The 22,629-nt window shown below is 39.0% G+C and overlaps 1 protein-coding gene across 1 annotated transcript; it reads left to right on the top strand.

The window, feature by feature from the left end:
• Window positions 1–402: 402 nt before the first annotated feature.
• LOC5567360 (dynactin subunit 2) lies at window positions 403–8,156 on the top strand. The gene is made up of 4 exons (XM_021850471.1): window positions 403–458; window positions 519–599; window positions 666–1,587; window positions 7,768–8,156. Exons 2-4 carry the CDS (start codon window positions 564–566, stop codon window positions 7,953–7,955), a joined length of 1,146 nt encoding a protein of 381 aa, XP_021706163.1. The 5' UTR covers window positions 403–458; window positions 519–563; the 3' UTR covers window positions 7,956–8,156.
• Window positions 8,157–22,629: the final 14,473 nt, after the last annotated feature.

The raw sequence follows: 22,629 nt of genomic DNA, 5'->3' as shown, positions 1-22,629 counted from the left end.
GCATAGGCTGATTTTAGCGAGTCGTTGTTGGTGCGTCATCCCCGCATTCCCTGAATTACCTTCTCAGAGGATCTGTTTGCAGATTTCCATTTCCCCCTTGTAAAAAACAAAAATAAAAGATGTCAAACGTCTGAACATGCCGGTTCTATGTGCAGCGGTGACTAGCGTCAGGTCGTATCGATTAGGTCGAATGAACCAGAAACAATCTCAGATCGATGGAAAACTCTTTTAAAAAGCTGGAGAAATATATTTTGTAAAAACATCACCCTAACATCGTGAGCCCCAGCGGCAGAATTCATTCGGACCATTACTTCCGGTAGCGTTTGTAACCTATGGTGGACCCCTGGGTTTTATACCACTTTTTATTTATTTATTTTAATTTTTTTGGGAAATAAATTAACAGTGTAAACGTATTTGAAAGCTCAATGTTTTGATTCGAAAAATTTTGCTTCTTCTAGGTGATGTCATCAAACTTTTCAAAAATTCTGAAGAAAAACTAAAATTTTACCCTCAATTAGTTTACAATTAGGTTTATTATAAACACTAAACCGTTTATCAAAGCAATGGCCGATCCGAAGTTCCAATGTTTACCTTATATCGTAAGTATTTCGTTCGCAGATGGAAAGGAAAACAACGGGACTTACGGATTCTTATTTCGGTTCTAGGCTCACGACCAGCCGGATGTGTACGAAACCCCGGACGCCCCGGAATCTGAAACGTCCGATTTCTACGACGAAGAGCCTGCCAACGAAAGCATCGAGCGGCTGCACATCTCCACCAAGGATTCGTACAACAAGTTCAAGGGAAAGTACCTAACGGGGAATGTGGATTTCAGCGACCGGATTGGAAAGAAGATTCGTAACGGATACGATGCCGTTAGTGGAGAGTGGGACTTGGCGGGTGAGGGTGAAAAGGAAACGCCTATTCAGAAGTGTCTGCGGCTGCAGTGCGAAATGAACGAGCTGATGGAAGAGATTACGGCTTCGCAAGCCGATGCCACCAAGACCAAGGAGGAAAAGGCATCATATGAAGCGGTTTTTGACGTGGTCGGAACCGCAAAGAAGGTGCTGGAAAGTCTGAAGCTGGAGCAGGCGATTGGTAGCGAAACGGTGGCCATGGGAGCGGAAACCGAAGCGAAGAAACTGCTAACCAAGATTGAGGAATACAAAAAATCCGGTGGAGCTGATCCGGCCAAGACCGCTACCGAGCTGGTGTACAGTTCTCGGATTGCCGAGTTGGAGCATCGCCTTCACGAGCTGGAAGTGGCCGTGGGAGCAAAGCCGGAAAAGATCAGTCGCCTCGCAGGTTCGGCAGGAGCCGGAAATCTAATCGAAGCCGTGCAATCAATTTCGGCAAAGGCAGCTCTCTTGCAGCCCCAACAGTTGGATCTGATCGAAACCCGATTAGGGAATTTGCTGTTGAAGATGGCCGCTATAGATGAGAAATCTGCCGCTACCGGTCAGGATGCCAACCGGGAGCAGAAGATCTTGGAGCTGTACGAGATCGCCAAGACTACGGAGCCGATCGTGCAGATTCTGCCGGATATGTTGAACCGGATGCAAACGCTGGAATCCTTGCACAAATATGGTAAGAAGGGACAGATTACAAATAATGAAATACTGCAGGGCTGGTAGGGGGTCTTTTATGAGTTCTTTTCAGTACTTTAGGATTCTTTTAGGGAAAAGCCTAAGGAATTCTTCTAGCTTGGGAATTCTTCCCAAAAATTCCTCTAGAGCAGTATTTCCCAAACTGTGCGCTACAAATTGATATACAGTAGGAAACCATTTTTGGTTAACAATATGCTTTGTGATTACTTCTTTAGCTAGCAAAGCTGTTCCTCTAGGGATTAGGAGTTATTCTAGGGATTTAAGCACGAGTTCGTCCAGGAATTCCATCAGGAGTACTTCTAAAGATTCAATCATGAATTCCACGAAGGATTCCATCAGGAGTTTCTTCAGGGTTCCCATCAGACGTATCTCCAGGGATTCCATCGGTAGCTCCTTCAGACCTTCCACCTGGAATTCCTCCAGGGATTCTGTCAGGAGTTCCCCTAATGATTCCATCAGAAGTTCCTATATGGATTCTATCAGGAGTACCTTTAGGGAGCTCTTCTGGAGGTGTCATCAGGGGTTCCTCCAGGGATTGCATCAAGAGTTCCTCCTGAGAATTCACCTAGAATTCCTCAAGAGATTATATCAGGAGTTTCTCGAGAAATTGTATCAGGATTTTCTCTAGGGATTTCATGCGGAGTTCCTTCAAGAATATCTTTAGCAATTCTTTCATGGATTCTCCAAGAGTTCCTCTAGCAATTCCATCAGAAGTTTCTCCAGGGATTCCATCAGTAGCTCCTCCATACCATCCACCTGCAGGTGGATCCAGAGATTCTACTAGGAGTTCCTATAGGGATTCCATCAGGAGTTCTTCTAGGGATTTCACCAGGAGTTCCCCCAATGATTCCATCAGAAGTTCCTTCAAGAATACCCCTGAGAATTCCTCCAAGGATTCCATCAGGAGTTCTTACATGGATTCTATTAGGAGTACATTTAGGGCTTCCAGAGTTCTTTTGAGGATTTCATCAGGTGTTCTTCCAAGGATTCCATCAAGACTTCCTCTTGAGACTTCACCTGGAATTCCTCAAGAGATTCTATCAGGAGTTCCTCTAGAGAGATTATAACAGGAGTAGTACGAAAAATTGCATCAGGATTTCTTCAAGGGATTTCTTAAGGAGTTCCTTCAAGTATATCTCTAAAAATTTCTCCAAGGATTCTATCAGAAGTTCCTATAGGGATTCTATAAGCTTCCAGCTGAGTTCTTCTGAGGATTTCATCTGGGATTCCATCAAGAGTTTCTTCAGAGATTCGACCTGGAATTCCTCCAGAGATTCTATCAGGAGTTCCTCCAGACATTATATCGGGAGTTCCTTGAAAAATTGAATCAGGATTTCTTCTGGGGATTTTATCAGGAATTTCTTTAAGAAGAAACTCCAGGGTGGGGATTGCTCATCAAACCTTCCGGTCCGCCTCATAGTTACGTACTATTTGGTGCTGGGTGTAGTTCTTGTTTTTCCAGCTGTATTGAAAAGCATGAGCCATAGTCTTTGGCATACAATCGGATCTATCTTTAGCAGAAAAGAACCGAAATGTCTATCGACGACCGGTGATTGCTAGCAGATATAGTGGAGAGCTTGTCTTGAAACGTTCGTCGCTTCAAGCTAGTTGAAAAACTGAATACACTGATTGCCTGTCGATCAGAGCCGAACTAGGCATAGATCGTAAACATACATCTGAATCTACATGTCTCCGATGTATTACATCGTTCCAGGTGGGAGTTATCTGATATGTGAATATGGTACCATAACAGAATTTTCCATCTGAACGAAGTGATAAATCATAATATTCCGCAAACTGTATCACACATCTACAGAATGTATTGCGTGAAGTTAAGACACAGCAGAGTATTGGGTACATAGGACCAAGTCCCTGCCGGGTGGCGCGAAACTGATGAGCGATAGACAATAGAATCAACAACACTGCCATAAGGGATAGTAAGCATGTGACTATTGTCGAAACTATGATTAGGAGGCAAATCAACATCCCAAGATCAAATTTTTGTTACAACCCAATGTAGGTATTATTAAATTAGGCTGTAGAAAATGATAAATATCTGATCACTTAGGAACCTTGCAACAGGTAATAAATGCTCGTAGTATGTTTTCTTCGAATACACATGTATAAATTGTTAAAATTGCCGAATCATACGCGGAATTTATTAAACGGATCATGAAATTAGGACTGAAATCATAATGATGATAGATTATCAACTTTCCTTTCGTCTTGCTATTTGTTACCGTTAGAATCACCAAACTGATTGGTTTACTTACACCAATACAACAGCACGAAAACTGAAGTATTATAATCGCGCGTTGGAACTTTCAATATCCATATATTACATCAATAGTGAATTCTTGTAAGTAGCCAGTATAAATAACAGAATCATCAACTTCTTGAACATTCTTTAACTGAAAACAGGATGCTTGTTTTATCAAACATGCTCAATCTGCACCTAAAATCTCGGATCCAAATAGTTTTCTAAATAAAAATTGTGTCTAAATAAAACGTGTAGGCCTACAAAACATAATTGAGTAGGAGTTTACAAGTTACTTAGCACATGAAAAGCAGTTTAAATTAATCTATTACTAGATCAACACTAATGCTCACATTTTTATATTCTCATTTCATCATGGTCCTCATTGCTCGAGCGGAGACGAACACCCTGGAGATGGAAAAATCGACAGCGCTACGATAAGGAAACGTAACAGATGAGAAACTATCGATACATTTATCAATTATAAAACCCCGTTTTAATGTTAACACTTTGTTTCTGTTTTTTCTGTTTTTTTCGTTTCAGCAATCAAATAACCGAACCAACTCTACTATCTTTTCATTTCTTCTTCGTTATACTTATAGTCCTTCTGGCACTGAACCGAGTGGTGCGCCTTCCGCTTTCTTACTGGTGCTGTTTTTCCTGTACATTTGGCATAGTGTCGGAGGTGGTGTACTGTATTTGCTATACAACGCGCTACTTTCGATATTGTGCTTGGCGTGTGGGGAAGCAGTACTAGTGGTGAAGCGGAGGGCGCAATTCAGTTTAGTGCCAGAAGGACTATATCTATTTAATGTATCTGAAGCTTGTGGGACCGCTTTAATTCCGGCGCCTGCTTGTGGAAGATCCCGGTGTGCTAAACGGTATAGGACATGTTAACGGGGGAGGCTTGGTAGGTCCTCACCCAGCCCGTGTCTAGATGGGCGGATAATTGTCTGCCAGGGTGTGGATTGAGCAATTACAATTTCTTTAAGAAGAAACTCCAGGAATTCCTCCAATGATGCCATCAGCAGTTCCTTCAAGAATATCTTTAGGAATTCCTGCAAGAAAATGCATATTTTTTTCTTTTAGGGATTGCATGAGGAGTTCCTCCAAGGTTTGCATCAGGAATTCCTTCAGGAACCACTGGTAAGATTTACTGGTAATCTCTTAAAAAATTTCAACAGAAGTTCCCATAGAGATTTAAACTGGAACTCCTCCAGAGATAACATCAGAAGTATTTATAGAGATTACATCAGGAGTTCTTCTGGGGATTACATCAGAAGTTCCTTCAAGGATTTCATTAGCACTTTCTCTTGCAAAAGTTAAGTGCAGTGTTAAAGTTCAATTAGTGGTTTTCTTAAACGTACTCTGATAATCCCTCCATAAATTTAAAAAATGATATTCCACCTGGAATTCCTCCAGGGATTATATCAACAATCAGAATCAACAATCAGAAGTTCCTCCAGGAATATCCATTAGAAATACTTCTAGATTTCACTATAAAATCCTCCTGAGATTACATTATGAACACCTTCTGGGATTCCATCAGAAGTCCTCTCAGAAATTCTATCAGGAATTCTTCTAAAGGCTCCTTCAGATATTCCTCTAGAGTTATTCTGGGTTCCTCCAGAATTCCTCCAGGAATTCTTCAAGGGAGTCCTCCCGGAATTCAAGGGATGCCTCCCGAAATTCCTCGAAGAATATATCTAGGAATTCCTCCAGAAATATATCTGAAATCCTCCCGGAATTTTACCAGACATTTCTTATAATGATTTCATTATCAGAATTACTCAAGAGATTCCTTCAGGAATTTCTCAAGGAACTCCTCGTGGAATTCATCAAGAAGATCCTTAAGGAATGTATCACGGAAATCCACAAGGGACTTCCCCCGGATTTTTTCAAGCAGTTTGTCGCGGAATATTCCTTGGGACTCTTGGGGGTTCTCAGAAATTCCTCCAACAATTATAACAGTAATTTTGGAATCCACAAGTATATCCTCCAGTGACTTATCAAAAGTTGCTCCTGGGATTCAAAAAGGGAATTCCTTCAGAGATTTCTCTGAGAGTTCCTTCGAAAAATCCGCTAGGATTTCCTCCAAGGATTTCAACTAAAAATCTCTCACTTAAATCCTCCAAGGATCAGAGGTTCCTAGCTGGATTTTATCTAGAATTCACCTAGGTATTTCTCAAGGATCCTTCAGACAAACCTCCAAAGATTTCAGCTGAATGCTCATAGGGATTCCACTAGAACTTCTTTCAGAAATCCACCAATATTTTTCCGGTGATTTTAATGGAAATTCAAAAAAATCCCTTAGTGATGTCTATGGCTCAATCGCCGTGAACTTGATTCTCCATTGGTGGTTGCGAAAACCAATTGATGAACCAATGGAGAAAAAAATCCTTTAGAGGTTCTTCCCAAACATTTTGGAAAAAAAATCCTCCAAGGATTCCGCCAAGATGACCTCCAAGGATCCCACAACGAATTGGGATTTGACCACAATTTCGTGTAAAGATTCCACCAGTATTTTCTTTCAGAGACTTGACCAGTATTTTCTCTAATTATTTCACCAGTAATTTTTCGAAAGAGGAATTTTTAAACAATTTCACCAGGATTTCTTCCAGGGTTCACATCAGAAGTTTTGCTTGCCCCAAGAAAAATCTACCAGACTTTCGCCAAAAGTTCTACCAGATAATACTTCAGTGGTTTTACTAAAATTTTCCTTCTTAGAATTTATTCAAGATTCCTCTAGGGAACTAACCAAAAAAAATTCAAAAAGATTTTTTTTAAATTACCAATATTTCCGCGAGAAAATTGAACAGGATTTCCGCGAAGGATAGAACTTGAAATTCTTCATTTCTCTTCTCTACGTATTCCATCTGGAAGCTTCTTCAAAATTCCAAAAGATTATTCCTCCAGGGATTCCACTGATATTTACTCAGAGGATTAAACAAACCATTTCTCTGAATTTCTTCAGGTTGAACCTCTAAAGTAAGACCTGGAAGATTTTTTTTGGAAAATTTCAGGACAAATCGATGACAAAATTCCCAGAGAGTTCCCTGGAGATATTCCTTAATATATCTCTGGAACAACTTTTATAGCAATCCTTGAAGAATTTCCTAAATGATTCTCTAAGGTAATTCCTGGTGGATTTCTTGTAAAAATTCTTTAAGAATACCGGAAGGAATTAATGGAAAATTTTCTTTAGGAATCCTCGGAGAATTTTTTGGTAGATTCTTGAAGTAATTCCTGCAGAAATCCTAGAACTAATGCCTTTTATCGTCCCTTCAGCGATACAAGGAAATTTTTTGAAGGGAACACTGGAGGGATTTATAAAAGAATTTATTGGAGATTCCTTGGGGAAACCTCTCAAAAAATTGCAATTGCGGTATATCTAAAAGAATTCCTAGTGGAATCCCGCGTAGGAAGTTTAGGTGAATTCTTTTGCAGTATTTCCTGTGGAATCCCTGAAAGCTTCCTGGTGGAATCCTCTGAGGAATTCTTGGTGGAATCCCTGGAGGAACTCCTTGGTGAATCCTTGGAGAAATTCTGAGTAGAATCACTGTAAGTAAATATATGCATATATTTCCAAAGAAGTTTTTCATTCCTCATTTCTGTAGGAGTTTTTGAAGAAATTTTTAGTGAAAATCGTGTAAGAGTCCCTGAAGCACTCCCTAGAAGAATGTTTGAATTAATCACTGAAGGAATTTGTGGAGGAATTCCTAGGGAAATCACTAGAAGAATCTTGAAGGAAGCATTGGATGAATCACTGGAGAAAATCTTTGGGAAGGTTTTGGATGTATCACTGGAGGAATTTGTAGAAAAATTACTAGAAAGAATTGCTACCAGTCCTTCAAATGAGTTGAGAATGAATTTTCACTAAAAATTATTTTGTTCTCCCCACAGCTACCAACTTCAGCAAACTGTTTGCCGAATTGGAAACAACTCAGGCAAGCATTTTGAAGGGAATCGCCTCGAACAAGACGCTGCTAACGGGTGTTCAGGAAGCGTTTGCGCAAAATCTCGAGAACGTTAATAAGGAGGTCAAGAAGCTGGACGAACGCATGAAGACGCTTCAGGAGAAGGTAAAGTAGGGTCGTCACTCGGTGTAGTAAGCAATCATTCCCCCAAGACAGGAAGCGGCTCTGATCGATCGATAATATATGTACTAGTGCGATCATTATAATTCAGTTTTGCTTTTAGAAGTAGGTTATAACATATTCGCTTATTTATTTTTCAAAATTATATGGTGTAATCACTGCTTTCGCTCAAAGATGAGTGATATCATTTATCAAGCGTGCCAAATGTTTGAGAACAGTTAATGCGATGACCAGTCCATATCTATACGACCTAGATCCATATGACGAAAAATCAAGAATTCTCGCGTTGAGTATTCATACAGGCATATCTGCATTGGTCGATTTCTCTTCGTCGATATTATCTTTTTGGCTTAGTATACACTTTAATCAATTTTGGGAACATTTTCCGATGATGAATGACAAGGACAAAGGACGAGAATTTCGCCAGAGGGATTCTTTCAAAAGATGGCTATTCTTGACGAGAAAATGACCATTATGTCAAATTATGTCAAATGACCGTTATGTCAAACGTCCTTTATGCCAAATGACCCAGACCCCGAACTATCGTAACATTAATAACAATTGTTTTAAATTGAGCTTTAAATCTCAAAAAGAAACTCTTGCCAAGAATTTAACTCAAAAGTTTCTCCTAGTATTTTTCATTTTTTTTTGTTCGTGGATTAAACCAAATACAGGTATAGTATCTACAAAAGTCTCCATATCTAATAGAAAATCTCCGATGATTTAAATTTAACCCTAGACTGTACAATGAAAGTAACCATATTTGAGGTGCTCAAACGCAAAGGGGTGTAAGTGACAATTTGGTCGTTTTTGAGTTGAGTGGAGCTTAGCAAATTCTACTGTTTCCAAGCGTGCTAACGATTTTTTTCAGGAGATGTATCCGCTCAACAGAAAAAATAACATAATTCTTAGAAGATTGGCTTGCTTCCAATCCCTTTATGTTTATGCCAGCCATTACTAGGAAAGCATTTCGTGTTTAAAGAGCTTAGCGACTGAGTGCCTTTAAAATATAGGAAATTGAAAACCTCTTGACGGAAAAAAGAGGCCGAGAAGAGACCAACTCAAAACGAAACCTAATAGGAGCCAGGAGATAAAAGTTTGGTTCTTCATAGCATCAGAGCAGATATTTTCTAAGATGTAATTTTTTTTTTGGAAATTCTTCGTGACATTACGACAAGTATTACTGTACGTGTTTTTTATTTTCATGATTTTCTCTAGAGATTTTATCTGAATTTTATTCAGATGTTCAGAACAAATGTTCATATGTTACTCCGGAAAATTATTAAAAAAGGTCATTTAGGGATTATTTTTAAAGGAATTTCTGCACGAATTTTCCTAAAGGATTTCTCCAAGAATTTTATTTAAGATGTTTCAAATATAAAACCTTGATTTTCTCAAGGAGAACCATAGAAATGAGATTTCTCCAAAGATTATTTCAAAAAGCTTATGAATTCATCCAAAAATTCTTTAGGAAATTTTTCAAGAACGTCAACATTTCTTCACGATTTTATCCACCGATTTCATTGAAACATCTTTCATGATTCCCGGTCAAAACGTCTCCTAAAATTCAACCAATAACTTCCCCAGAAATTTCTGGGCATTTTCTTTAGAATTGTCTTTTGGGATTCATACAGGGTGTTAGGAGCCCAGATAGCCGTAGCGGTAAACGCGCAGCTATTCAGCATGACCATGCTGAGGGTTGTGGGTTCGAATCCCGCTGGTCGAGGATCTTTTCGTAAAGGAAATTTTCTCGATTTCCAGGGCATAGAGTATCTTCGTACCTGCCACACGATATACACATGCAAAAATGGTCAATCGGCAAAGAAAGCTCTCAGTTAATAACTGTGGAAGTGCTCATAAGAACACTAATCTGAGAAGCAGGCTTTGTCCCAGTTGGGACGTAACGCCAGAAAGAAGAAGAACAGGGTGTTAGGTTCGTGAGTGCAGACATTTTAACCCTCTAATACCCAACCCCGCCTTTAGACGGGGTACACTTTGGAATTTTGTGTATTTTTTCATAGCTCGGAAATTAAAATGATTTTATTTTTGGTTTAAACCTTAACTCATAACACGCATATAAGAAAAGTTTTTTATGATTTATGAAACTTATTTGTATTATTAAAAATTGATTGAAAAATTGTAATCTTATATAACCTACAAATGCCTGGGATTCATTTAACGTGTATTATAAAAAATCGTACATTTTATATTTTTTTACGATCAACCTATCACAGAAGAAGAGCCTGATGGTATTGAAATGATTTCAAATCTGTTTTTTCGTTAGTTACACGGAACATAAAAAATGTTCCAAATAAAAATTAAAAAAATCATATTTTCAAAAGTATAGTAAAAACTCAATTTTTTATTATTGTCAAAAATCAGTATCCAGAAGAGGCTTCAAGAAAAAAATTAAAAGGATAGGGATGTTCAAAAATAAAAATAATAAAAATCAAAAACCAAAATCCATAAATTTGCGAAGAAAAATAAATCATTGCCCAAACCGTGTTTAGAATGATTTTAGATAACGAAAAATAATATTTAGATCGAAAACAAAAATTTGGGTATTAGAGGGTTAAGGGGTGATAGAGGACCATGTTAGATGAAAAAAATCGTTCTACGGATATGGTCAATTCTTAACTGTTACCGAGTTATTAAACATTTAATGTTTTAGGATATGTTTGTCTTTAAGTGGTTATAACTTATAGTTCAACGCATCTGATTTCTCTTACTTCCATTTGAAAGCTAATTAAATTTCCAATCTACTAACAACTTTACATCTAATGGGTTTTGCAAATAAATTCATTTTTAAGAGCAAATAAGTTCAAAGGTAGTGATTTCTCTCTTGTTTTTGTCAGTTTACTTTAAAAAATGCGTAATAAATTTCATGCTTGTCTTAAGCAAAAATGTGTGCTTCAAGCTGCTCTACAATTCGTTCTTTGACACCAAACTGCTATCTCTACGCGTTCTCTTGCAATTTTGATTTGAACACGCAACTTTGGGTCATAAATTTTGGTCCGTAAACGCAACAGGTAACAGTTCATTTCACCCCACTGTGTTGCAAAAGTTGACGCATTGTTTGCATCCGCGCATAGCACACTTGATCACTTGGAAGTTTCCACAGCCCTATTAACTATTCAAGAATTTTCTAGAAATTAATTCAGGGATGCATCCAAACATTTAAAAAAAAAGTGTCTACACCGAGGAATTGTCAAATAAACTCTTCTATGAATTTTTCAGCTCCTTTAAGAAATTGTTCATGGTAACCCTCACCAAATTTGTAGTGGAATTCGTTTAAAAGTGCTTACAAAATTCATCCTGATATTTACTGAGGTATTCGTGTTGAAATTTATCTAGGGATTACACCAGGAATCTCTCAGGTTCTCTTATAAAACCAGGATAATCGTCAACAAATTCAAACTGGATTTTCTCCAGATATTTTTTTGAGGAATACATGTAATTTTCAATTCAATTCTTCTCAAAATATTCAACAAATTCTTCAGAGAGGTGCTGAAAAATGTTTGAAACAAGAAATCTCATGAGGATATCGAAGAATGAGTTGATGGAAAAATTGAATTCCAGGAATCCTTGAAAAAATCTTCACTAGACTCGATGGAAAAATGTCTGATAATATTCCTTGAAGAACCACTCGAAGTTTGGTTAATTGTGTTTATTTTAAAGATCCACTGTTCCAGAATTGATCTGGAATTTCATCCAGAGTTTCTCCAGGAATTTTCCTATACATTCTTTCGGAGTTCTGCTAGTTATTCTTCCGAAGTTCCTTTGGAGCTCCACCGGTAGTTTCTCAACAGTTCTTCCGTAAAAGTCTCCAGAGCTCCACCGAGAATTTGTTCTTCGGAAATTCCTTGGGACTTCATCCGGGTACTCTTCCGGAGTTTCTTCTGGAATTCCTTCAAAGCTCCACTGATTTTTTTTTTCAAACGTTGCTTCCTAAATTCCTCTGGAATCCCTCCCACAATTTCTCCGGAGCTCCTCCAGGAACTGTACTGTAGTTCCTTTAGGAATTTACACGCAAGTTGCTTCAAGAATCTGGCAGCTTCACCAGAAATTCTACCGCAGTTTCTCCAGGAATCCTGCCGGTTGTTCCTCCGAGAATTTTCCAGGAATCTACCCGAGAATTTTCTTGGAAGTCCTCCGGGAGTTCCTCCAAAAAATCCTTCAGGAATTCTTCCACAAATTCCTTTGAGACGTCCTCCAAGAATTTCTGAGGATTCCTTTCCCGGGAGTTTTTTTCAAAATTTTCATATGGAGTTCCTTCAAGAATCCCTTGAGACCTCATCCTAAAATTCCTGAGTTCGTAAGAAGTCGCTATGAAGAAAATCCAATGAAATTCCCTGTAGAGGAACTCCGGAGGATATGCTGGATGGAATTCAGAAGAATTACTGCAACAATTTTAGAAGAATTTCTTGAGCAACTCCGGAGGAATTACCGTTGAAGCTACGAAGGAATTCTCGGAGGAACTCTGAAGGAACCCTGGACAAATTCGTACAGAACACTTTAGGAACTCCTTAGCCGAGTGGTTAGAGTCCGCGGCTACAAAGCAAAGCCATGCTGAAGGTGTCTGGGTTCGATTCCCGGTCGGTCCAGGATCTTTTCATAGTGGAAATTTCCTTGACTTCCCTGGGCATAGAGTATCATCGTACTTGCCAAACGAGATACGAATGCGAAAATGGCAACTTTGGCAAAAAAAGCGTGTACACGCTAAGATCAGTTTACTCATAAATAGGTAGTTTATTCACCCATTTTTGAGTTTTTCATATTAATTATAGGTTTAATGGGTAGAATTTACTAATAAAAATTGGTAAAGTTTACTCATATTATGAGTAAAGTTGCTTTACTCAAATATGGGTATTATCGTTTACCCATATTTGGATGAAAAATAAAACATCAACAATAATCGCGCGACGTTGCTGTCTTTAAACAGCATTGTACAAAAACTATTGAAATTAATAATTTTAAGGTAAGTAAATATTATTATTCATAATGCAAAAACAGAAAAATAGCAACAATGATTACTACTTGAGCTATTCTTTGTTTCAGATTACATTTATTGCGGAATCAAAACTCTTCAACATGTGCAAATGTGGTTGAAGGTGATTTTTAAATCGCTCCACTGGTATCAGATTTTTCCGATCAACAGCAGCATCATGTTCAATACAGCGCACATTGGGGAATTCCGAACCCAAAGGTGGAAAAAATTGATAACTTTCACAATAGAAAGATAAAAAATAATTTTTATAGCTCATTCGAAAGGAAATTTTTTTTTGTAAAATTGTTTTATTATGGAGATTATTTCCCATGAAATCCATCATTTCTAGTCCATTCAACAATGTTTTACAGAGAACGTTATAAAAAAATGGAAATTTAGGGGATTATGGGGCCAAATGTGCAATGAAATATTTTTGAGGAGGAATTTTTGTTTTAATTTTTTTCAACGTGTTTTTATATTGAAATAAATTTTAAAATAGTCTAATAATCATGAATATAGGTTGCAGAAATAAGTTGTATTAAATTTTTTAGAATATGTATAATCATTATTTATGCTCTATGCAAAATATTGTGAATAATTTACCTTCTTATATCACAAATTCCAAACATTTCCAAACGATGTGCGATAGTTTGGGTAAACGATATTGATCTAAATGATCGATTGCCGTTAGCCGCATTGATAGGAGATAGTGGGAGCATATAGTTTTTGGCTATGTTTGCCCCAATTGCCCTAAGCACGATTTCTTTCGTAATTAATTCAACTTTTTTCCCAAATCAAATTTATTGTGTACTAAATTGTTTATTCTGTATCTGATACAATATTTAAATCATAAAACATAGGTGATTTTGGGGATCTTTTACACATAAACAAAAAAATAACCAAATAATCAAAAATGAATCTATCAAGAAATCATTTGCCGTTTTTTCCTGATTGCAACAAATTACTCAGGATCAGGTTAGTTACTCAATCATTACTGTAGCAATTTCGTGAGAGTCAAATTGCATTTTACAAGAAATTATTCGGGAAATAATTTTGTCTTTTTATGGATATTTGCAATATTGATATTCCAATTGCCATCATACACTACAGAAAAAGTTATCATAAAAGTAATAATGCAGTTGTTAAAAATGCTCAATTCTAGATTTTTCCAAAATCGATCATTCATTTCATTATTATAATTTATAGTTACTATGTTTGTTATGTTGCCTCTATATTTGCTGTTGACAGATTGCTTGTTGGTTGACATCAATGTTGCTCATGGTGAACCACACTTTGTTAATATTGTAAACACTAAATATGGTTACATCTGTTTGACTGAATTTCAAGCATGTTCAAGAGCCTTCTAAAATGTATAACATGAAGAAATTTAAATTAATTAACTCATTACGCGTGGTAAAGATGGACAAATTATGGGTGAAAATATGAAAAAAAAAATCCACGAGCACGGTTGGGATTTGAACCCAGGACTCTTGTATGCTGGACGAGCGATTTACGGGCTCGGTAGCTTAGTTGGTAAAGCGCTCGTCTAGCATACAAGAGTCCTGGGTTCAAATCCCAGCCGAGCACGTGGATTTTTTTCATAATTTCACCCATGATTTTTCCATCTTTACCACGCGTATTGAGTTAATTAATTTCATAACCATGCGGATTGGATTACCGAACAGCTCAAGCGTCAATTTATTTTGAATTAAGCATTATTAACTACTACATCTTCAATCAAAATGTGCCATATTGAAATTATATGGAAGACTTTGTTTGTTTATGATCTTTTTTCAGTAGTAGGGTGCAGGCAGAGCTACTTGGGCACTTCCACGCAATTTTATTCTCATGAAATTTCTTCAGGTATGATTGTGTAACTAATTTAATTCTGAGTGATTTGTTTCAATCAGAAAAAAAAACTGCTGCTGGTTACTGAATGGATCCATTTTTGAGTGTTTTTATTTGTTTGTTTTTATTTATGTGTAAAAGATCCCCATAATCTTCTATGTTTTAGGATTTGAATACTGTATTAACTACTGAATAAACAATTTAGTACATAATAAATTTAATTCGGAGATATCTGTCCAATAATTATGAAAGAAATCGTTTTTAGGGGAATTGGGGCAAACATAGCCAAAAAACTTTATGCTCCCACTATCTCCTATCAATGAGGCTAACGGCAATCGATCATTTAGATCAATATCGTTTACCCAAACTATCGCACATCGTTTGGAAATGTTTGGAATTTGTGATATAAGAAGGTAAATTATTCACAATATTTTGCATAGAGCATAAATAATGATTATACATATTCTAAAAATTTTAATACAACTTATTTCTGCAACCTATATTCATGATTATTAGACTATTTTAAAATTTATTTCAATATAAAAACACGTTGAAAAAATTTAAAACGAAAATTCCTCTTAAAAAATATTTTATTGCAAATTTGGCCCCATAATCCCCTAAATTTCCATCTTTTTATAACGTTCTCTGTGAAACATTGTTGAATGGACTAGAAATGATGAATTTCATGGGAAATAATCTCCACAATAAAACAGTTTTACTCAAAACAACATCAAAATCTAAAATTTTCAAGGAATTGGGGCAAAACGGGCACCATAGCTTATCCCAGAGTGGCCCCACATTCATGAAACCATCACCAATCGATTCCTGAGAAAATTTCCTTTCGAATGAGCTATAAAACTTATTTTTTATCTTTCTATTGTGAAAGTTATCAATTTTTTCCACCTTTGGGTTCGGATTTCCCCAATGTGCAGCGGCTCGTATAAATACTTGGAAGAAGCAGTGTTCGCGCATGTTGGTTTATGTGCAGAATAATAACACCTCATCTTATATTTGACTATCCTTTTGACCCCACTATTCATAATTTTCAATAAAATCATGTTGTTTGTATTTATAATTAGAACTTTTATTTTAGTATTATCATTGAAAATCAACAAAATAAAGAAAAATAAAGTACTCATATATGGGTACTTTTCCTATAATTTTGCTAATAATCATATACCCATTTATGGATTTTGGGAGTTTACCAATTTATGGGTAGAGTCCACTTTACCCATAAACACATAACACATTTTCTTGGCATCCATGTAATACGTTCGCAAGATGGTGTCTCATTGAATCAGAAGGCATACATCCAAAAACTTTTGACAAGATTTGGACTACAAGATGCAAAATCTTCGAAGATTCCACTTGATCCCGACTATATACAGTCAAAGGAGGAGGAAACAATAAAACTGACGGTGACACTAACCGCACGGCTTCGTAGCCGTGCGGTTAGTGTCACCAGGCATTTAGTCGCATCGTGCTAGGAAGTGTGGGTTCGATTCCCGCCTCAGGCCGGTAAACTTTTCGTGAGGACTGTTTTTCGACTGTGCCACTGGGCGTTGCATGCTAGTCCGTTGTCTAGTGTGGTGCTTCCTTCAAAGGGCATAAATGCCCACTGGAAGCATTAACGTGTCAGTGTCTTTTTTTTTAAACAGAAAGATTACCAAACAATCATCAGTTCGCCAGCCTGATCGGAGGATTGCTGTACCAGAATACCAGACCAGATATAGCTGTGGCAGTGTCTATCCTTGGACGAAAAACTAGTAATTCTAGTCAAGACGACTGGAATGAAGCAAAACGAGTACTTCGCTATCTCAAAGGAACCATCGATCATAGCCTAGTATTGGGCATCGATTCATCACAACTAGAAGTATTTGTTGATGCTGATTGGGCAGGAGATTCCAAGAATCGCAAGTCAACATCTGGTTTCCTATTTCGTTATGCTGGAGGAATTATTGGATGGAATGCAAGAAAGCAAGATAATGTGACACTCAGTAGTACGGAAGCCGAATACGTAGCCATGGCAGATTGCTGTAAAGAACTCACCTGGATACTTCGTTTGTTCAATGATTTGAAGATCGTTACAACATTGCCGGTGAAAATCAATGAGGATAATCAAAGCTGTATCAAGCAATTAAGCACACCGAACATCAACCGAAGATCCAAGCACATTGAAACAAAATATCATTTCATCCAACAACTCAAACAAGACGGAATCATCAATCCTAAATACTTGCCAACCGAAGACATGATAGCCGACATGATGACAAAACCATTATATGGAATTAAGCTCTCAAAATTTCGGGAGCAACCAAGTCTTGTTGATCAAGTTAACACAAACAATGTCATGTATGAGTATAAATAGAGGAGAGCTCAATAAAGTTATTCATTCGTTGTTTGACTATTGAACAGTTAACAAGTTATTTCAATTCGATCTACGACATCTAAACCTACCAAGAGAAATACCAAGTCAAGAGAAATAGTTACGGAAATTCTTAAATTTTCAAATTCCCTATCAATAATTTTATCGTATAGAATGTAGGGTACCTGCAGGGTACCATGTTAAGTTCATAAATGTTAGATAAATTCACTTGCAAGTTGATGAATTGGCTAGATATGTAAAAAAAGCTAATGGTCAAATTCACAAATATAAGTGTCTTTAGAATAGAATTTTCCGATTGATTTAATCGTTAAGGTCCCGTGCGGTTCTAACCCGACTTAGCCCGGTGCCATTACATACCTGCCCAGACAACCAAAATGTACGCATAACGAAATCACCTGGAGGCTTTGTATGTGCAAAATTTCACATAAAAGATGTCGCGAAAAGGCTTTCTACGTACAAAAGTGGAGGCGATATGCGTGCATATATTATGTGATGAATAATAACATACAATGCGAGTGTATAAATATTCCACCGAACTAACCTGTGATTTTATGCGACTTAACTTATGATAACAAATGTTGATTTGACAGCTGCTACGGATTTATTCGACTTACTTTGTACGAGTGTACGTGACGAAACAAAATGTGCAAATGAACTCAGAAAAAAAGTGTTTTATGCGAGGAAACTGATCAATTTGACGAGTTCATCCACGATGTTTTGATATAATTAGTATGAATAAACGAGTTATAACGTGAACTTTTATGCGATTTCTGGTTGTCTGGGTGCCGTCATAGAATGGTATTATTTATGATATAAGCATAATCAAGTCGATTTTAGTGACAATGTATCAGTCCACCAAATTGTTCATATATCAAACAGACTGAAAAATATTGGGGCAATAATTAGGCGTAAATCAAAGAAACAAGTCAATGGAACTGTTCAAGAATGTGTGCGTGGATTTTGGCAAAAAAGATGAAAACTGGACTGAAAAGCTGAGAAATATATTTATTTATATTAAAAATTTCCAATTTCAGCGATGCTTAATAAATGGATGCTGCCTTATTAGGGAATTGAATTCAACCTGCAAAAAAAAACCCTAGAATTCTCAGGGAATTGCGATTACAATCAGGGAAAATATTTTGAGGCGGTAATTTCATGGTAGAATATGTTCACTACAAAGGATATTTGCGTCAAATTCCAAAGATAACCATTATTTGCCAAAAAATTCCAAAGATAACCATTATTTGCCAGAAAACTCTCTTCGATAAAAAAAAGGAAAAATTCTGCTGCGCTGCTATCAAAACGCTTCTTGAGCTATTCAATTAGTATCTTTTTGGGAAAATTCCATCGACTTTTCAAAATGTCAAATATCTTTAGGAATATTTGATCAGTAAGGGATTCACATATCTAAGGCAGGTCGCATGAGACTTTAGAGACTTGGTCTATACTTTTATGCAAATCTCTTGAAAGTCTCATTTTTGATAAACGGTCTCTTTTTTAGCCAAAATGGTCTCTAAAGGATCTCTTTTCCTTATCTAGCTTGCAGCTTGGGGGCCCAGATAGCCGTAGCGGTAAACGCGCAGCTATTCAGTAAGACCAAGCTGAGGATCATGGGTTCGAATCCCACCGGTCGAGGATCTTTTCGGGCTGGAAATTTTCTCGACTTCCCAGGGCATAGAGTATCTTCGTACCTGCCACACGATATACACATGCAAAAATGGTCTTTGGCATAGTAAGCTCTCAGTTAATAACTGTGGAAGTGCTCACTACTGTGAGAAGCAGGCGCTGTCCCAGTGGGGACGTAACGCCAGAAATAGAAGCTTGAAGTGAATTCTGATGCAAAATTCTAGAAGGTCTCGAGAAGCATTCAGAAACTGTTACGAGACTATTTAACTAGATCTTCAAGAATTTCTTCACATATTTCTAGGAAAAAAGTTTAAAGTATTATCCTAGTGGTTACTCCCAGATATTTCCAGGGACTTATACAGGATTCTCTCCAGAAATGCATAAAGTAATGTCTCCAGAACTTGCTTCAGGAAATCTTTGAGCACTTCAACGTTACTACCTCCAGTGATTTTCTCAGTTCCTTGAGTCAAAATGTACCACAAATTATTCCAAAATGCTTTGTCGAAGACACCAAACCTCTAAGATAAATATCCAGAGGACTAGAGGTTGTGGCCGTCGAAAATAGCGATCTGCCCCAGTGTGCGCAGCTAGCCTTTTCAAATCAGCAAATTTAAGCAAACTTTGGGCAAATGTGGGTACAGTGAGTACCTTCCGCAGAAATGGTGCAGAATCGATTATCGACGTGACGTTTTGTAGTCCTAACCTTTTAGGTACCATGAACTGGCGCGTTGATGACGGTTATACTCATAGCGATCATCAATCGATTCGCTATAGTATAATACCAGGCGGGCGGAAGGCGGCGCGATGTAACTCGACCCAAACCCGAGGATGGAAAACAGCGCGCTTCGACGGCGAAGTATTCACTGAAGCCCTGAGGCGCGAACGGAACACTCTGGACCTAAACGGTGAAGAGCTAGTTGCTGTGATATCACGAGCGTGTGATGCTTCCATGCCGAGAAAAGCACCTCCTAGAGAGAACAGGCCGCCGGTGTATTGGTGGTGCGAATCAATTGCAAATCTTCGAGCAATCTGCCTTCGGGCTAGACGAAGAATGCAACGCGCACGCACAGAAGCACAAAGAGAGGAACGCGGTGCAGCATTCAGAGAGGCAAAGTTGGCTCTCAAAAAGGAAATCAAGAGTCGAAAACGGGCATGCTTTGAAAGCCTATGCGAGAGTGCCAATTCTAGTCCATGGGGTGACGCCTACAGAGTGGTAATGGCTAAGACCAAAGGAGCCATAGCGCCCCAAGAGAAATCGCCCGAGTTGCTGCGATCGATAATCGATGTACTCTTCCCGCACCATCCCATAAGCCCATGGCCCCCAGCGCCGTATGCGGCAGATGAAGAAGAAGAAGTGGCGAGAGTGACGAACGAAGAACTGGCAGAAGTCGTGAAATCATTCGCGTCAAACAAGGCACCGGGACCCGATGGTATCCCGAATGTTGCCTTAAAAGCGGCAGTGAACACGGATCCGGACATGTTCAGAACCACGATGCAACGCTGCATTGATCAAGGAATCTTCCCGGATGTATGGAAGCGACAGAAATTGGTGCTACTACCAAAGGCGGGGAAACCACCAGGTGATCCGTCGGCGTATAGACCTATCTGTCTACTAGATACGACGGGCAAGTTATTGGAGAGGTTGATTCTCAACAGACTAGTACCGTATACGGAGAGTGCGGACGGCCTGTCCAACAACCAGTTTGGATTCAGAAAAGGTAAATCTACTCTGGACGCCATCCAGTCGGTCGTTCAGACAGCTGAGGTGGCAATCGAGCATAAAAGGAGCGGCATCCGTTACTGCGCGGTTGTCACTCTGGATGTGAAGAATGCGTTCAACAGCGCAAGCTGGGAAGCAATAGCACACGCGCTTCACCGCCTCAAGGTACCGGTGCAGTTGTGTAAGCTTCTAGAAAGCTATTTTGATGGTAGGATTCTACTGTATGACACAGAGGAGGGGCAGAAAAGCGTTCGAATTACCGCGGGAGTACCTCAAGGTTCAATCTTGGGCCCGCTGTTATGGAATGCGATGTACGATGACGTACTGAGGCTGCCCCTCCCGACGGGTGTTAAGATTGTTGGCTTCGCCGACGATATCACCCTAGTGGTCTATGGTGAATCGATGGAGGAAGTAGAGTTGACAGCAGCGCACTCTATTTCCCTGGTTGAGGAATGGATGAAATCTAGGAAACTAGGACTGGCCCGTCACAAGACTGAGGTGGTGGTGGTCAACAACCGCAAGTCCGAGCAACGGGCGCTTATCTCGGTAGGTGATTGCACCATAGAGTCCAAACGATCCCTTAGGCATCTTGGGGTAATGATCGATGACAAGCTGAGCTTCGCTAGCCACGTTGAATATGCCTGTAAAAGGGCATCTACGGCTATAGCGGCGCTTTCGAGGATGATGTCTAACAGCTCTGCTGTAATTGCCAGCAAACGCAAGCTGCTGGCAAGCGTGGCGCTATCCATACTAAGGTATGGAGGACCAATCTGGTCAAAAGCGCTTAGAACAAGAAGAAACCTAAAGCGGTTGGAAAGCACGTACAGGATAATGTGCTTAAGAGTAGCAAGTGCATACCGGACGGTATCTAAAGAGGCCGTGTGCATCATAGCCGGGATGACGCCCATCGGGCTCATCATCAAGGAAGATGTTCAATGCTTCAACCAAAGGGGTACCAGAGGAGTCCGCGACACGTGTAAAGAGGAAACGCTCAGAAGCTGGCAGCAGGAATGGGATCACTCCACTAAGGGTAGATGGACCCATCGGCTAATACCAAATGTGTCAGATTGGTATGGTAGAAGGCATGGGGAAGTGAACTTCCACCTGACGCAGTTTCTGTCAGGACATGGTTGCTATAGACAGTACCTGCATAGGTTCGGGCACTCAGAATCTCCTGCGTGCCCCAATTGTGCTGGTGTAGAGGAAACAGCGGAGCATGTCGTGTTCGATTGCCCCCGTTTCACTGTTGTGAGAGGTCGCATGCTCACTACATGCGGAGGGGACACGTCCCCCGACAATATTATAGAGAGAATGTGTGCGGATGCCGAGTGCTGGAATGCAGTAACTACGGCTGTCACTCACATTATGTTAGAATTGCAGCGTCTATGGCGCGCCGACCAAGAGTTGGCTGCAGAGGATTAGCCCTGCCGAGGCTGGTCCCTTGTAACATTGTTTAAGTCGGCTAGGAGAAGCAGTTTGCCTAGGCTACTTCTGCTACACGTGTTGTGCTATATGCACTGGTCCCTTCCCGAAGAAATACCGTAAGGTGGTTCCGGGGAGATGAGGGTCTGAGTCCAAGGGTCATGTCGATGCACTGTTCACCACTTGAGCAATTCTAAATGAATTGCTCATGCACAGTGCATAGGCTGGTTTTAGCGGGTCGTCGTTGGTGCGTCATCCCCGCATTCCCTGAGTTATCTTCTCAGGGGATCTGTTTGCAGATTTCCCCCTTGTAAAAAACAAAAAAAACAAAAAAAAGCAAACTTTGGGCAATCATTTATAGATTTTTACAAATAACTCAAAAAATATGGGGTACTGGAACGATACTGGTACTTTGTCTTTGAAGCAATCACTACCAGTCCTTTATTGCAAATATTCGTCAGAAAATTTCCACGCGAAGGAAACAAATTGACTGGATCTGTTGAAAATCGTTCATCTAGGTATGTGTATCAAGCGTGAAAAATAAATCATTCAGAAGGCTCGCAAAAACGAACCCAACAGCTTGGTCCCTTGCAAAGAACTCGATTCGAGGCGTTTTCGGCCAGACCGATAAACCTGATTATGGCAGCGGATGGTGATATTGAATAAAACTTCTATATAG

This window comes from Aedes aegypti, chromosome 3 (genome assembly GCF_002204515.2).
Source record: "Aedes aegypti strain LVP_AGWG chromosome 3, AaegL5.0 Primary Assembly, whole genome shotgun sequence".
NCBI classification, from domain to species: Eukaryota; Metazoa; Arthropoda; class Insecta; order Diptera; family Culicidae; genus Aedes; species Aedes aegypti.
This window is presented reverse-complemented; position numbering and strand designations above follow the sequence as displayed.